At 40.7% G+C, this 18382-nt stretch overlaps 1 protein-coding gene and 1 long non-coding RNA gene across 5 annotated transcripts in view; one reads left to right on the top strand and one right to left on the bottom strand.

The window, feature by feature from the left end:
- LOC117509653 (F-BAR and double SH3 domains protein 2-like) overlaps nucleotides 1-18382 on the bottom strand; it is a 176185-nt gene that overhangs the window by 146575 nt on the left and 11228 nt on the right. For all 4 annotated transcript variants that reach the window (XM_034169399.1, XM_034169401.1, XM_034169400.1 and 1 more), the window contains exon 2: nucleotides 2964-3061. In XM_034169399.1, the coding sequence (XP_034025290.1) occupies nucleotides 2964-3061 (98 nt within the window). The remainder of the gene's footprint in view (nucleotides 1-2963; nucleotides 3062-18382) is intronic.
- On the top strand, nucleotides 10842-18336 carry LOC117509655. The gene is made up of 4 exons (XR_004560463.1): nucleotides 10842-11053; nucleotides 11278-11542; nucleotides 17928-18008; nucleotides 18233-18336. It is a non-coding gene; the product is annotated as an uncharacterized LOC117509655 (long non-coding RNA).

Raw genomic sequence — 18382 nt, forward strand, 5'->3', positions numbered from 1 at the left:
ATAAAAATCCACTGGGCAGGCTGTGTACCAGCACAGGTAACGCACGACAACAGTGCTAAAATAAAATAAAAATCCACTGAACAGGCTGTGGAGCAGCACAGGTAACACACGACAACAGTGCTAAAAAATAAAATAAAAATCCACTGGGCAGGCTGTGTACCAGCACAGGTAACGCACGACAACAGCGCTAAAATAAAATAAAAATCCACTGAACAGGCTGTGTACCAGCACAGGTAACACACGACAACAGTGCTAAAAAATAAATAAAAATCCACTGGGCAGGCTGTGGAGCAGCACAGGTAACACACGACAACAGTGCTAAAATAAAATAAAAATCCACTAGGCAGGCTGTGGAGCAGCACGACAACAGTGCTAAAAAATAAAATAAAAATAAAAACGAAAGCGTTAGCAAGCTAGTTAGCTTGCCAACGCTGATGAAAGTTAGCTAATAAAAGTGCTCCGTCGCGATGTTTCGACCGTTAGAGGTCTTCTTTAGGCGTTGGAGCACGGTGAAAAAGTAAAAAAAAAAAAAAAAGTAAAAAAAAGTAAAAAGTGGCTGGACTGACTTTCTAGAATGCAGCTGAGCAGAAATGACTTCTCTTAAAGCGGTTCAGATGATCACAACTTTGCAACTGATTCCAACTAATAGCACCAATATATTTAAAAGAATTTTTACCAACATTTGTGGTATAGTGGTCCCTCGCTATAACGCGGTTCACCTTTCGCGGCCTCGCAGTTTCGCAGATTTTTTTTGTGCAATTTTGCATGGTTCTTCTTTTTTTTTTTAACAGCGCATTGTGTTCTGCGTCCTTATCAGGCGGACCGGTCGCGGCACCGCGATTGCTCTCACTGCCTCCGATGCACTTACCGAGTCTGTGGGCTCGGTAAGTGCCGCAGCGGGCCACTCACACCGCCCCACTGTCTGCTGTGCGGAGTAGCGGCCAAAATCTGGCAACAGGTCCAGAGACTACGCTCTCTGTTTTGATGCAGAGCGCTCCAGCAGCCCGCAAGGATAGAATTCTTGTGGAAAAGTCCGCAACGCTGCATGGTCTCGGTAACCGCAGCCACAGAGCTCCGTGGCCACTGAGAGAGGTTTGTATCTTTTTAATGACTTGGATTCTTTGCGGATCCCGCATCCATCCCGCAACGGTAACACCGGAGGCAGCGAGCGAAGAGAGAGCATGCACATTGTGTTCTGCGTGTGCCTGTTTATAATCTTTTTGCCCAGAAGAAAAAAGAGCGCCAACAACTACCCATAACTGTGTTCGTCACTTAGAAAAAGACACCTGCACCAAGGTGTCACTCAGTGGAAAAAGACGCTACAGCGGAGCAGCGCCAGGATGCAGAGGCGCGATCAGAGGAACTGTGAAATACTGGTCAGTCACTATTAATAATTTCTTATATGTCCAACCTCGTAGGTTGATCATTAACATTAAATTCGTTAGTTCTAAAAGCCATCATAATTATTTATAGGAAAATGTTCTATTTTTATTTCTCAAACAAATGTTTGGGCCTGAAAACAGGTTTTGATCTTTGGTTTCATTCTATAATACTGGATTTATTTTTCTACTAAGGTTTGAACTTTGAGAGTGTTTATACAGGAGAGAAAAGTGAGAAAATTTTAATGCCTGTTTGAGAAAAGTGTATAAAGTGTGTAGTGAGGGGTTTCACAGCCTTAAAACATCTATAATAATTGTAAAAAATAACGCTGACTTCGCAGATTTCGCCTATTGCGGGTTATTTTTAGAACGTAACTCCCGCGATAAACGAGGGATCACTGTATATCTTGGAATGAATAATGATGAGTAACTAGATCTAGTTCTTCTGGTGTGTACATCAGAAACATAAAAGTAGCTCTGAAAATATTTGGGACAGTTACCATGAACAATGTGATGAACATTACGTAAATTAAACTGAGTTATACCTTTTTCTACTGGTAACCAATTAAGTTGTGCAAAATGCGAGTAGTCTAAATGAGTTCTGGCTGGAAGATGAAGCACAGTTCTAATAGGTTTGTCTGACATATCTGAAGTTTGTCCTTAATCGCCTGCGACAAATTGGTATACCACGAAGTACAAGCATAGTCTACATGACTCTGGACCGACACTGCTGCAAGCAGTTTCACTGTATCCATGTCCAAAAAATTAGATTTACAAGCTAGAAATTTAATTCTTCCACTGACCTTTTTTTATTACCTTCAAGGCCATAACCTCTCCCGACACCGTTTGATCAATTTCCACACCTAGATAGGAAACCCATGCGAACCTGGAGAGCGCATGCAAACTCCACACAGAAAGGCCCAGGTAGGAATCAATCTCACGGCCTTTTTTCTGTGAGGCAACAGTGCTAACCATGAAGCAACTGCCCTTGTAAATGTAATTGAAAAATATGATTTATCAAAAATAAAAACTCTATGCATCTCCTTTTACAAGACACAAGACCGTAATTATTTTCCTTCACGCACATCTCTACGTGGTGTATTAACTCTTGTGTGAAGTTTTATTGTAGTCCAAAAAACTGTTGCAGAGGAGCTGCACTTATGCAATAAGTATCATATCATGCATCAATTCTTGCGCAACTTCATATGGTGTCCCACCACTGTGTGACATTTAATTGGAATCCACCAACCAGTTTAGGAGGAATTGCACTTACAAGATTCATGGACATACGGACGGACAGGGTGATTCCTACATAAACCACTGAACACACAAAATTTTGTTTTGCGAGGGGTTAAACACATAACATCAGATAAGGGTGTCAGGAAATTCCTTTGTCGTTTGCCCAACCCACTGTTTTTCTCAAAATGTTGGAATCTGACAATAATCCTCCAACTCATTCTCACACCACAGTTATTTTTCTTTTGTTGCACGCATACTGGCATCTGCAGTGACTACCAGATTTCAAACAGAGTATGTGAACACATGACAACACATCTGCATGGTGACCTCAGGTGTCGAACATACCTCATGTCCTCCAGCAGCTCACATTCAGACTGATGCTTAAAGTGCAGTCTTGTCATCTGCTCTGTGTGCGTGTTTCTCAGCTCCTGTGTCACTTTGACCTAGAAGAGACAAAAAGAAGGAACATTTGTCATTTATTCTTGATCTACGCCACATGTTTTAGATCTTGGTGCGCCATGGCCTGAAGCCAACTCCTTAATGAATCATCCCCTTATACTGTCATGCCAACAAACTGCCAAGATTTTGATAAGTCCTTTAAAACCAGTTAAAAGCTTGTAAAGGTACAGTAGATACTGTAAGTTTAAAACAACTTTAAAGAGGCTTAAAAGCATTTTATAAACTATCCTTTGTACAGCGCAATGTTAGAAGGCATTCAGAGAGCGCATAAGCCAAGGTCACATATGAGTCACATCAAATTCAAATTAAAATCCCTCATTTTCTAGGACATTATCCATCTGCTCACTTAATTTCATCTACATGGTCTCACAATGTTTTGAGTTGAATGTTGGTAACTTTTGGGTTAAAAATACTTCTGAATCTCAGTTCCAGAATATATTCTGAATCACCTTCAAAATTGAATCACTCATTTCCTGGAACATTATCAATCTGCTCATCAAATGTAACTGAAATCCCTTCATTAGTTTTTGAGTTATCCTGCTAAAAGACAAACAAGTACACACACACACACACACACACACACAAATAAACAAACACCAGTGAAAACATTATCTCCTTGGCAGAGGTAATAAAAAGGCAAGTCAAAAACCACAATCTCATAGTAACTAAATTAAATATTACACAAATAATAAGAAGACGAGCCTCCCGAATTACACGCTTATCCTCATCTATGGCTCTCAACTTTGGGTAAGCTAGAAAGGACAAGGTTGTGGATACAAGCAGTGGAAATGAGATTCCTCTGTCAGGTATCTGGGCTTACACTTCAAGACAGGGTGAGAAGTGTCACTATCCGGGAAGGACTCAGAGTAGAGCCGCTGCTTCTTCTCACTAAAAGGAGCCAGCTGAGGTGTTTCACGCATCTGGTGAAGATGCCCCCTGGTCACCTCCACAGGAAGTTCTTCCAGGCGCATCCAACTGGGAGGATGCCCCGTGGAAGAACCAGAACACGGTGGAGCGATTATCTTTCACAGCTGTCTTGGGAACACCTTGGGAACTCCCAAGAAGAGTCAGAAGACTTGGTGAGGATAGAGAAGTGTGGGATGAGCTATTTGGTCTCCTGCCACCATGACCCAGACCCGGTGCTGCAGACGGAACGGTCCCCCCTAAAAATCGGTCCACCTTGCTTCCCTGTGCATGCATCATTTCAGACCACAGCAGCATGTCTGAGATAGTCTCTTCACCCAAAGCAATCAAATGGATTAATGGGGTTATGAAACATGAGATGATAAAGGTAAAACATCTTAAATCATTCTAAAGTCAGTTTTAAGCAGAAACAAGGCCATTTTAAGCAGAAACTCTGCGAAATTCCGTGATGCTTTGGAATGACCGACGCATAGTGAACGCATCAGATAGCAACTTGTTTAGCCATGGCGCTCTGATTGCGCCATCCGTCTTTTATGATGAAATAATGTTGAATTTATGTGCAAATGACTGTTGTACAAAAGCTTCAGATATCTGTCGCTGAGATAGATGATGACAGAAGTGTAGTTTAAAGCAGAATGAGGTGATAATCAGTCAACAGCCACTGATGCTGAGAAATAACGCATGTGCAGTGAAGGCAGGGGGACCGATTGTCAGAGGGGACCGCTCGGTCGGCAACAGCCTTGAGGCAGCGTTGTTGTGATTTGGTGCTATATAGATAAAACAAATTGAATGAAGTTGACATTGAAATATTTGTAAATTTGTAACAGAAAAAAAATTTTCTGTTTAAAATCATTTTTCATTCTTTCAAGGTAATAATTTAATGCATGGATCAAGTAGGTAGTTTATAACCAACAAAAGTACACAGGTACTAAGGAAAACTCATCCATTTGGCCATTGGTGACCCATGGAGACATGGGTGTGATTAATATCACTTTGAGCAGGTGGGATGAGTTAATCAGTGAAATCACCTGCTGGAGTCAGTGGCTGCAAAGAAAACCTGCACCCTCTCTGCCCTTTCTGGAATAGTTTGGACATCACTAGACTCTAGTGGTTAAGCTGGTGGCTTGAGACCAAAGGATCCTTGGTTCAAATCCCAGCCTGACCAGAAAATCACTAAGGGCCCTTGGGCAAGGTCCTTAATCTCCTAGTTGCTTCCGGTGTGTAGTAAGCGCCTTGTGTGGCAGCATCCTGACATCAGGGTGAATGTGAGGCATCATTGTAAAGCGCTTTGAGCATCTGACACAGATGGAAAAGCGCTGTATAAATGCAGTCCATTTCCATTTACATCATAATATCTGAATTAAAGTGACAATCACCCAACTCTCGTGGTTTATTCATGGGGTGGTATTGGGGTGCTCTGATTTCATCACATATGATATTTGATTGAAAACGCATCAGACCCACAAACATCAACAATTCAGTGACTAACAAAGTAGGTCATCAACTAATCTAGCCATTAACAAATCATTTGATTCCCATTTTAATTCAAAATTAGGAATATTTACAGATGACAGGAGTGCAAATCTTGAATATGGTACTATTGTTCAATGGTAATCATTCATTTGGCAAAAGCCTACTTGCTGTAAAGCATTTAAGTCAGCGGAATCAATTCTTTCAGACTTCTGCACACACACACACACACACACACACACACACACGATTATAATTCCTTTGCTCTCAGAGGCAAGGCATGGATACCAAACCAGCCTGCACTCATCCTCAAAGTTCTGTACAAAACAGACAGTCAGCGCAACCTTAATATGCATACAAGCTAACAAACAAGCACATAAACATAAACACACTTACACACAAGCACACCTGCCAACACAAAGTCACTGTGAAGGTCAGTGTTCATTGCCGGGTTAAATTCGTTACCTATTCACAAGAGAAAACACTGGGCAAAATTCGTGACTGTTCCAGACAAAACAATCAACACCACAACACGAGGCACACACACACTACATTAACAACAGCCATTTCACAGGCGTGCATAGACACGGGCACGAACTGCAGAGATCACTGCTTTCATGTGCTGCGTCTTTGCAGATAATAGGGGAGTGGTTCATTACATTATCACCTTCTATCACAAACTGTGCAGAGAGAGAGAGAAGGAGGGCACAGTCAAAGTGAGAGGAACAATTGATGAGCGGAGGATATGGGCGAGAAGGAAAGGGGGAAGTATGACAAGTGAGACAGAGCACGAGCACGTGATCTGGAAAAACACCCACCACAAAGCATATCTTTCTGGAAACTCAACTGTAGAGCAGAGAAGAGATAAAATACCAGATGAAAGGCATCAAAGGGCTGATGCATTCACAATCTACACACCACAATATGTGCTTTCCACTATGAATGATTTCATCATTATCACTTCTCTGGGAAATATTCATATTCTGATTAATCAATAGCAAATATTTTGCTGATCAGTACATGGTTCCGATCATAAATGTAGACTTCTTGGTGATGAGCTTTACAAAAAAAAGGGGTGTTGTATTTTCTTTGACATTGCCAAAATTCGATTTCAAAGTACAATGCAGGTTTTTCCTCTCTCAGGGCGTTTACGTCCAAACAGAATAGGGATTACAACACTGGACTTGGTCTTCCTACTTTTTAAAAGGTAAAAAATAAATTATAGCAATAATAACCATTTACAATTGCCATGTTTAATTTGTGTGTGGAAATGCTTTAAAATCCTTTTGCTTATCTTGGAACCAACAAGATAAGATGCTGGGTGTTTTTTTCACAGGCGTCAATGCTTGCCCGCTCAACATTGGTGAGTTATCTGTTCTATCTAGTGCACCATGGCCCTAACTTGCCTTATGAGGCAAGTAAAATTTCAGGCCTATTTAGACCAAAATCTAGTCAAAAATCAACTAATTTCAGTGATGCTCCTGCAGCTGCAGATGCTTTTTGTTGTGAATGTCTCTTATTGATCAATTTAGGATGAATGAAACTCAATTCACTAAAATCTGTGTGCTTTTACTCTTGTTTCATCTCATATGCACTGTGCCACTGAATGACTGAAAGACAGGGAGCGCTGTGCCTACGTTCTGCAAAGTGCATTTTCTGAAAGTGCATTAACAAACTCCTTCACTTTAAATACGTAACAAGTCTATTTTACTCACACAGAACATTATCAGTGTGTGTCAGTCTCCCTATTTCAAAGCATGCTGCTAACGTAGCATTAACTAGAGTACAATGCTCGTATAGAGCGCAAACCTCCGCCAAAATTAGTTTCCAATTCCACAAACTTTTACCTTGGAAAAAAATTTGTAAGTTCTAAATCCTTTTAGAAGTGGCTTTTCATAAGCTAAATTAGAAAATGTCAGGAGTATGTATTTAGTTTATGCACTTGAATCAAAGTTTTTGTGGTGTTGTCAGGGATTTTTTTTTCCAACAAATTTCCAGTTTCTGAATTCTTTTTCAGATAATTTTCACAGAACATTGGTTATCTTTGCTATGCACAATTGCTTTTTGGCACTTGGTTTCCGAGTGATAAATGGAAGATAGACTAACAGGCATAAAATTGGAACCTCCATCCAATTTTGGTGATCCATAACAGCAAAATGAGAGTGACTGAGGCACTTTTGATTGATTTATAATGCAAAAATGTACACCAAATAGACTTTTCAATATTAAATTCAAATATCCACAAAATCCACAATCTGGATCAGATCCGGATCAAACTTTGCCAGGTGATAGTGAGTGCCAGTCTGCACCTCACTTACAAATGAGAGTGGCTGGGGCATGTTTGATTAAGACAATGTTTCTTAATTATTTTCTGTTCTGCCTCCCCTACAAAGAAGAAAACATTTTGCCCCCCCACACACACACTGTCTGCCGTGACTATAAATAGTAGAATTTGTCCATAAAATTGTTATAAGTACACCTCTGCATAACATTGTATCCTTATTAACATTAAAGAAAACAAAAACAAAGAACTTTAAATCAACTTTCAGCAAAGAATAACTTTAACATTGTTTTTTAGTCTGTAACAGAAAAAAATTTAATCACTTTGCTTGAAATAAAAAAAAATTAATCCTTAAACTATAAACATTTTTGATACTGAAAAACAAAATTAAATAAAATCAATAAATAGTAATAATTTCAAATTGATCAGAACATTTACTCAGGAGCACAATATATAAAACACTTTAACAGACAAAACAAAAATAAACCAATTTGTGCTGATTTTTATGATTATTGGCAATATTCGGCACGTTTTTGCTGGAAAAAAAATTAAAGCGGCTTATTGCCATGATTGGGGTGTAATGTCTAAGTGACGCCTTCATTTATTTGGCTTCATGCTGTCCACTGCCAACATTTTAAGAAACAGCGGTCTTTCCTCGCATTCCACCATAGTGTGAAATAAAAACCCTACATAGAGCAGCGTTCCATTACGCTAGAGCCCTCAATAAGCGAAGTGCACATCTCGGGCCGCGCGGTGCATTATGGGTACGCTAAATTTTTCGGCTACCAAGCCACATTCAAAGGCGGAGGAAAGCAGCAAGGAGTGCTATGATTTGGACCATTTCAACCCTGTAAAGTTGACCATTTAACCCTATAATGCCAAGTGTATCATATTTGATACAGGATTTTCTGAGATGTCTGCTTCATCAGTGTGATATTTTCTCCCCAAAGAACCCATCGTATACAATGAGATACTTGTAGTGCACAGACAAACCACCAGATGTCAGTATCTTATGCATCAGAGGGCCTTCAGATGAGACATTCATAATGGCTGCCTGAAACAAGTGATCCACAGTAATTTCCCTAAGAAAATGCAGTGTCAAATAAATGGTGTCAAGTAACGAAGTACAAATACTTCGTTACTGTACTTAAGTACACTTTTTAGGTATCTATACTTTACTCCATTACTTATTTTTCTGCCTACTTCTGACTTCTACTCATTACATTTTCACACAAGTATCTGTACTTTCTATTCCTTACATTTTTAAAACAAACAGCCTCATTACTCTTGGCTTCAGTTTAATGTTTATATACATATATATATATATATTTCACGTCATGTGCGCCTGTAATCAACTTTTCTGCAGCGCGGCTTTGCTTTGAACCGTGAACCAATCCAAGCAGTGGTTCGCAGATTGAAGCAATGCTTCGACCTATTGCTTCGTTTATTCTTTCTTTCGCTTAATTTTCCCTCGCTAAAACCCTAAAGAGCATACTTCTGTGAGTATTATTTACCTTTTCTATGTTAAACCGACCTGTTATGGTCTTCTGAAACAGTTGATAGATGTATTTTATAACTTAAAAATGGGAGCGATGCTAACACGTTAGCATGTCTATGGTATTTTCAATGTTAAAAGTTAGCATTAAGCAATTGCAGCACTCATAACATTCGGGTGCATTTCTTTTCAAATTGTAATGTTTGTTAAATTTATTTTTGTTTATATATTAATAATCTGATTATTATTATATACAGTTTTAGAGAAAGAGGCAAAAAGAACCTGAATAGAAACACAACAGAAAATATAGAAGCAACTAACAATGAACATACTTAAATAAATACATACATACATACATACATAAATAAATGTTTCCTGTGAACACCTAGTGACTCTCACACCTCCACTTCATCCCTGTCTTATTTAATGACAGTTTGTTTCGGTCAAACCGTATTTTCAATGTGTTAATTTCTTCAGTGATTTCCTCCAGAACTTTCTGCCAAACTAGAAAACTGCTGCATCCTAGTAAGAGCAGAATACTACTGGAATGAATTTGAATAAGGAAAGTTGTATTTTTTTCCTTCACTAAATGGATGCTGCACTCACTGCAGTTTATTGTCTGGAATAGTCCCAGATTGCATTTCAGAGCTTCTAGAATTGAAACATTTCCATGCGGGTGGTGTTGGGGGGGTAATTTGGGTTTTGGGTCTTGGGCCACATGTAGAACAAATCAGTTTTTAAATTAAGCTTTCAATTCATATAGTGGCATCTACCTTTTTTTTTTTTTTTTTTTTTTAAAGGTTACTTTATACTTTTATACTTTAAGTAGGTTTTGGAGCACATACTTTTTCACTTTTACTTGAGTAAAGAGGTCAAGTTGATACTTCAACTTTTACCAGAGTGTTTTTAAACTGCAGTATCTATACTTCTACTTAAGTAACAAATGTGTGTACTTTTGACACCACTGTTAATGAGTGACAAACAGTACTCTTCATCAATCTGGCTCCAACTTTCTCTGATTGCTGTTGCCAGATCAGCTTTGCAGGTTGGAGCCTTGTCATGGACCATTTTCTTCAACTTCCACCAAAGATTTTCAATTGGATTAAGATCCGGACTATTTGCAGGCCATGACATTGACCCTATGTGTCTTTTTGCAAGGAATGTTTTCACAGTTTTCGCTCTATGGCAAGATGCATTATCATCTTGAAAAATGATTTCATCATCCCCAAACATCCTTTCAATTGATAGGATAAGAAAAGTGTCCAAAATATCAACGTAAACTTGTGCATTTATTGATGATGTAATGACAGCCATCTCCCCAGTGCCTTTACCTGACATGCAGCCCCATATCATCAATGACTGTGGAAATTTACATGTTCTCTTCAGGCAGTCATCTTTATAAATCTCATTGGAACGGCACCAAACAAAAGTTCCAGCATCATCACTGTAAATGGCGGTTAATTTTGTTTATGGCGAATGATGAAGTTCTGACACGCTACAGCTTGGTGCTTTATTTTGAAGACCACCGTTTTCTTCTTCTTCTACTTCCTGTGCTGCCGACGTTAGATATTACGCTCCTGTCTTGAGCGCAACGACATGTTCACGTCACGCACGAGCTGGTAAAACGTGTACAAATTAATTACTTATCGTGTTATGTATTAAAACCTAAGAAAGGTATTTATTGTTGTTTGCTCTGTGTTCTGCATCGTTTATGTTGCATGTAAGGACTGTCCCTGTGAGATGTGTGTGGAAGATAGGCTGCTAGCAAACGGAGCTCAAACTTAGCGCCCTTGGAAGCAGAAGGAGGTAGGAGGGGATGATTTATCCATAAAAATGAGGGATTTGTTTTATTTATTGTTCTTATTTCAACAAGAGCTGTAACTCTGGTTTGAAGGGTTCATTTCTTGTGAAATGCATTATTTCAGTTTATTAAAGGACTGTGTTAAGGCTAAAATGTGAATATAATTCTATGCAATATTTGTGAAATATGGTGCTATGGAAATTTATGTATTTTTGTGTCCATTTCATAGTTTTCACGGTGTCAAATGTCAGTCAGTCAAAAGGGGAGGAGAGAAATTAAAGCTGCACCAGTCGAAGCTCTCTGCATCTTGCTTTATTATTCCAAGCGGGTCGCTACAGTGAAAACTCCTTTCCGGCTACGAGAGACCTGCCATCCCTGCAGAGAAGCTGATGCCACCTCACCTGAGATCCAGCTACCAAACGGATACCAGCCTGCTGATTCCGCTCACGTCGATATCCTGCACAGGCAAAATCAAAAAGGACGGCACACTGAAGGTACAACTACGGATGCTAAAGGGACTTTGAGTGCCAAGGAGCAAAGAGGACAATTTACATACGCACGCACAAGCTTAAAGCATAACTGAAATGCCTTATATCGTTTCGAGGTCGAAATTAATTTGAGAGTTGATTTCTAAGATATAACAGTGCTGAGGTGATGAATATTTCAGGACAAATGGAATGTGTTTAGGGATAATAATTCATGATATTTCTGTTTATGAGTGAAGCTCTTTGCTATTAATACCAGCAACACTCATTTACAACACTTGTTACTGTTTCATGCTAAGAATCCCTTTGAATGTCCATCATCTGTGAATGCTTGATTATAGATATTACTCTGTGGTAAAGGATAGCTACAGCTCATAGGTGTGAATTCAGGCATAGGACAATCAAAGCCACGTCAGACTTGAAACAGTCGCACAAACAAACAAGATGTCACTCCCACCAGAAGAAACAGACAATCCCACAGACACACCATTCAGGTCTAGCTCACGTGAGAGGAAGCTAACAGAGAAAGGCCAAGAAATGCGTAACCAAGACTCCAAAAAACGTGAGAAAATATTCAACAAGGCCTATGACTCTTGGAAGCTAGTAGAAAGAGAAACTAGGACAAGATTAAAAACCCTCTGCTCATTAGGAGACCTCAATAAGCTACAGGACGATATTCAAGCAAAGTACAATGCTGTAAAACTACAGTATGAACCTATTCTGCGTAACAGTAGCACCACGCCAGAAGTTGTCAAAAAAATGGATGCGTGTGTTATGTTGACAAAGGAAATTTGTGATCTCATAAGCAACCGTCAAGAGACTATTGATGAAGATTATAACGATCAACTTGAAAAGGAAAGAGTAAGAGAAACATTAAACAAAATTGAATATGGATCTGTCTTTGGCTTATCTAAAACTGAAACTGTAAGTTCATCAGAGTCGTCAAAGAAATCAAGCAAACGCTCCGGCTCAGTCAGTGCCTACGGCAACAGAGTAGATGCAGAAGCAGAGCTTGCTGCTAAGCTGGAGCAATTAAAAGCCAGAGAAGAAATTCAAGCACAACGAGCACATCTTCACAAGTTAGAAAGTGAATGGAGACTTAATGAGGCAAAAATGTTGTCAGAAATGAAGCAAAGAGAGGTGGAGATGCAACGACAGTTGGAACAAGAGAGAGCAAAACTGCAGCAGTTACAAGCAACAAAGGAAGTTGCTATAGCAGCAGCTCGTGTGAGAGCATACGATAGTTTTGAAGGTTTTGAGAACCAAAATGAAATTAACGACACAACTAGCTCAGCTCACTATAAGATAAAAACAGAGCCTCTGCTGAATCCAGACGCTGCTTCGTTCCAACCTCGCCAAGCAATTCCTGAAATGACAGTGACCCAGGAGTCTGTCAGTTTAGCACAAGCAATTGCTAGCTCATTGAGTATGAACCGCTTGCCAGTCCCTGAACCCACCACATTTAGTGGTGACCCTTTACAGTTTACAGATTGGAAGATGTCATTCATGACTCTGATTGACAGAAAACCACTTCCAACGAGCGAGAAAATGTTTTATCTCAAAAATTATCTTGTCGGAGAGGCGCGTAAAGCTGTTGAAGGTTTCTTTTATCGAAATTCAGAGAATGCATACAATGGAGCATAGAAAGTTTTACAGGACAGATATGGGAAGTTCAAGAGAAAGAAGAAACGAACAACAGTAAACCGAAATTACCTTGCTCTGTCTGTAAAAGTGAAACTCATGGCATCCCTAGGTGTCCCACTTTCACAACAAAAAGTGCTGAAGATAAAAAGGCATTCATTCATGAAAATCGACTCTGCTTTGGATGCTTAAGAAAGGGTCACATGACTAAAGACTGTAAGAGACGACACACATGCGACATATGCAGCCGTCGTCACCCAACCTGCTTGCACGAAGACAGGAACCAAAGACCTGTGGAAGCAATACCGAACGGCTCCACTTCCACAGAAGAAGGTGCAAGCCAAGAAGTGCAGAAGGTCATATCCCATACATCAACACAACGCGCTTCTGCTACTTCAAGTATTGTCCCAGTCTTTGTTTCTTCATTGCGAGAGCCACACAGAGAAATACTTACGTATGCAATATTAGACACACAGAGTGACTCAACATTTGTCTTAGAAGATGTACTTGATAAGCTGAATGTGAATGCACAGTCAGTAAAGCTGAAACTCAGTACCATGACAGCCATCGACACAATCGTATCGAGCAAGAGTGTTCGTGGTCTACAAGTCCGTGGACTTGACTCTGAGAGTCGCATTCAACTACAACAGGCCTACAGCCGTGACTTCATCCCAGTGGATAAGTCTTACATTCCAACAAAGGAAACAGCATTACTGTGGCCTCATCTCAGAAACTTGGCAGACAAGTTGCCACCCCTTCAGGACTGTGATGTAGGACTCCTGATAGGATATGACTGTCCTTCAGCGCTGGCTCCTCTTGAAGTTATCTTAGGTGACAAAAATCAACCGTTCGCACAGAGATCAGAACTAGGATGGAGTATAATAGGCTTGTCAAACCCCCACCTAGACAGGCAAGGAAGTCAAAGCTTCGTACATCGGCTAACAGTAAGAGAACTGCCAGTTCCATCAGCAACAGATGTTCTGAAGACTTTGGAATCAGACTTCATTGAGAGAACTTATGAGGATAAATATGTCTCACAAGATGATGTTCATTTCATTCAGTTCCTCAGTGACCACATCACACAGAAGGAGGACGGGCATTATGAGATGCCTCTCCCTTTCAAAGGCAACAGTCCACCCAACTTACCAAACAACAAGAGGCTAGCCACAGTTCGCCTACAGTGTCTTAAGAAAAAATTAAAGGCCAACAAACAATACTACGAGCAGTACAAAACATTCATGGAGGCAACCATTAACAAGGGTGATGCAGAGCTTGCCCCTGCAACATCTGAGAGAGCGACAGAGTGGTACCTTCCACATCACGGTGTCTACCACCCCAAAAAACCAAATAAGCTAAGAGTCGTTTTTGACTGTTCAGCCAAATTCCATGGTATTTCTCTAAACGACACCCTGCTAACTGGACCTGATCTGATCAATCCTCTGGTAGGAGTGCTTTGTCGATTTAGAAAAGAAGCTGTAGCCATTATCTGTGATGTTGAACAAATGTTTTATCAGTTTTCTGTCACTCCTGAATCCAGGAATTATCTGAAGTTCCTCTGGTGGAAAGGCGGAGATCTGGAGAAGGAACCACAGGAGTACAGGATGGCCGTTCATCTATTCGGAGCTGCTTCGTCTCCAGGATGTGCCAATTTTGGCTTAAAGCATCTAGCAAGACAACACAAAGCTAACTACCCCCTGGCATCAGCATTTGTGGAGAGAAATTTTTATGTTGATGACGGATTAGTCAGCATCCCGTCAGTTGACGAAGCTAAAAAACTGATCACTGAATCACAAGAGTTGTGCAAAAGAGGAGGCCTGCGCCTCCACAAATTCAACTCAAATAAAGAAGCTGCATTGTCTTGCTTAGACCCATCTGAAAGAGCAGCAAGCGTCAAGCCTCTAGAGTTTGATCCAACGCCATCAGAACGTGCTCTCGGCATCCAGTGGCTGATAAAGGATGACATGTTCAGCTTTAACATCAGCTTGAAGGATCAGCCTTCAACCCGTCGTGGTTGTTTGTCTGTCATCGCCTCTCTTTACGATCCACTCGGGTTCATTGCTCCATTCAGCCTAAGTGGAAAACGTATCCTTCAAGAGCTTTGTCACAGAGGCATCGGATGGGATGATCCACTTCCGGAAGATATAAAGCTACGGTGGGAGGAATGGATGAATGGACTTCTTAAGCTGAAAGAGGTCTCGATCCCAAGATGTTACCACCCACATGACTTTCATAACATTGTCAGAGTAGAATTACACCATTTTTCAGATGCCAGCTGCGTAGGATATGGTGCATGTTCTTACCTCAGGTACAAAAATGACAAGGATGAAGTCCATTGCAGTCTCGTAATGGCAAAAGCAAGGGTAGCTCCCTCGAAGGTCACAAGTATTCCAAGGCTGGAACTTGCAGCAGCAGTGGTTTCTGCAAAAGTCAGCGTCATGTTAAAGGGTGAGCTTAACATGAAAATCGATCAAGAATTTTTCTGGACGGATTCGCAAATTGTGCTTGGGTACATCAGCAATGATGCCCGTAGGTTCCACATATTTGTCGCAAACCGTGTTCAACTGATTAGAGACAATAGTGATCCTGATCAGTGGCATTATGTGGATTCCTCAGAAAACCCGGCCGATCACGCATCCAGAGGTCTCCATGTTTCAGACATTCACTCAACGAACTGGCTGCAAGGTCCGAAATTTCTCTGGGAGCGTGAATTGCATCTAACACCCAGCAGTCCAGCAGACTTACTCGTCGGTGATCCCGAAGTCAAGACAATTCAAGTACTTGCAACCGAAACCAATAACTGCAATGACATCCTCAAGCGTCTGAGTCAGTTTTCCTCATGGACAACACTTGTAAAGGTGGTTGCAAGGATCAAGAGACTGAGGTCTACACAAAAACAACATAGTGAACATGTGACTGTTGAAGAGAGGGAGAAGGCCGCTGAGACAGTGATCAAGATTGTACAGCAGCAAGCCTTTCCCCATGAGATAAAGCTGCTTCAAGGTGGAAAAGACCTTCCAAAATCTAGTTCCCTCTTTAGTCTTGATCCCATCTGGTCTGAAGAACTTCTCTGTGTTGGTGGGAGATTAGAACAGTCATCTCTCTGTCACAAAGTCAAGCACCCAATTATCTTACCGAACGATAGTCATGTAACTAAGCTTATAGTGTCTCACTACCACGCTAAGACATGCCACCAGGGTCGAAGCCAGACACAAATGGAGCTTAGAGTCAATGGATTCTGGGTCATTGGTGGAAGCAAGCTGGTCGCTAAGTTGATACACACCTGTGTGCTTTGTAGGAAACTTCGACGGCCGACAGAGAACCAACGAATGGCTGAACTCCCTAAAGAACGTCTTGAAGCCTCAGCACCTTTCACGTATAGTGGCATGGATTGTTTTGGACCATTTATTGTAAAGAAAGCTCGTAAAGAGTACAAAAGGTATGGACTCATTTTCACATGTCTGTATTCCAGAGCTGTTCATATCGAGATGCTCGAAGATTTGTCGACAGACTCGTTCATCAATGCATTAAGATGCTTCATCAGTCTCAGAGGAGCTGTCCGACAACTTTATTGTGACCAGGGCTCTAATTTTGTTGGAGCCAAAAATGAGTTTAAGGAAGCACTTAAACAATGTGACACCAAACCATTGGAAATCTTCCTGACTGAAAGGCAGTGCGAATTTGTCTTCAATGCCCCCTCTGCTAGCCATGCAGGCGGTGACTGGGAACGGCAAATCAGAACCATAAGAAATGTGCTAAATGCTACCTTCGCACAGTGCCCAGGTCGATTGGATGACGCTTCTCTCAGAACACTGTTATATGAGGCCATGGCTATCGTTAATAGTCGCCCATTGACAGTGGATGGAATAAATGATCCTCAAGCGATGGAACCTTTAACACCGAACCACCTCATCATGATGAAATCTAAGGTTGCTCTTCCTCCCCCTGGAGTATTTGGGAAAGAGGATTTGTATGCTACAAAGAGATGGAGGAGAGTTCAGTATCTCATTGAACAATTCTGGGGTCGTTGGAAAAGAGAGTATCTACTCAACATATCCACAAGACAGAAATGGCACCTACCTCAGCGCAACCTCAGAGTCAATGACATTGTCATTATTAAAGATGACAACCTTCCTAGAAATCATTGGCAATTAGGACGAGTGGTGGAGACTGTTCAGGACAGTGATGGTTTGGTCCGTCGAGTCAAAGTCCAAGTAGGAGAGCGAAAGCCTCATAGAAAACAAGATTCCCCCTCTAAGCCTTCAGTTATTGAGAGGCCAGTCCAAAAATTAGTACTTCTTCTTGAGAATTAATTGGAACAAACAGGCTGTTTGTGTACACGCTATTTTATTGTGTATGATGTTGTACAGTTCAACTGTATAACTCTGATAGTTAAAGGTTATAGGTCAAGAAATCCTGTACAATTCATTTAGCTTTTGTATATTTGTTCATTCATTGTAGCAGGATTTGGTGGGAGTGTAAATGGCGGTTAATTTCGTTTATGGCGAATGATGAAGTTCTGACACGCTACAGCTTGGTGCTTTATTTTGAAGACCACCGTTTTCTTCTTCTTCTACTTCCTGTGCTGCCGACGTTAGATATTACGCTCCTGTCTTGTCGCAACGACATGTTCACGTCACGCACGAGCTGGTAAAACGTGTACAAATTAATTACTTATCGTGTTATGTATTAAAACCTAAGAAAGGTATTTATTGTTGTTTGCTCTGTGTTCTGCATCGTTTATGTTGCATGTAAGGACTGTCCCTGTGAGATGTGTGTGGAAGATAGGCTGCTAGCAAACGGAGCTCAAACTTAGCGCCCTTGGAAGCAGAAGGAGGTAGGAGGGGATGATTTATCCATAAAAATGAGGGATTTGTTTTATTTATTGTTCTTATTTCAACAAGAGCTGTAACTCTGGTTTGAAGGGTTCATTTCTTGTGAAATGCATTATTTCAGTTTATTAAAGGACTGTGTTAAGGCTAAAATGTGAATATAATTCTATGCAATATTTGTGAAATATGGTGCTATGGAAATTTATGTATTTTTGTGTCCATTTCATAGTTTTCACGGTGTCAAATGTCAGTCAGTCAAAAGGGGAGGAGAGAAATTAAAGCTGCACCAGTCGAAGCTCTCTGCATCTTGCTTTATTATTCCAAGCGGGTCGCTACAATCACCTTGCCCAATGCAGATTCGAGATTCATCACTGAATAT

This window comes from Thalassophryne amazonica, chromosome 4 (genome assembly GCF_902500255.1).
Source record: "Thalassophryne amazonica chromosome 4, fThaAma1.1, whole genome shotgun sequence".
Taxonomy (NCBI): Eukaryota; Metazoa; Chordata; class Actinopteri; order Batrachoidiformes; family Batrachoididae; genus Thalassophryne; species Thalassophryne amazonica.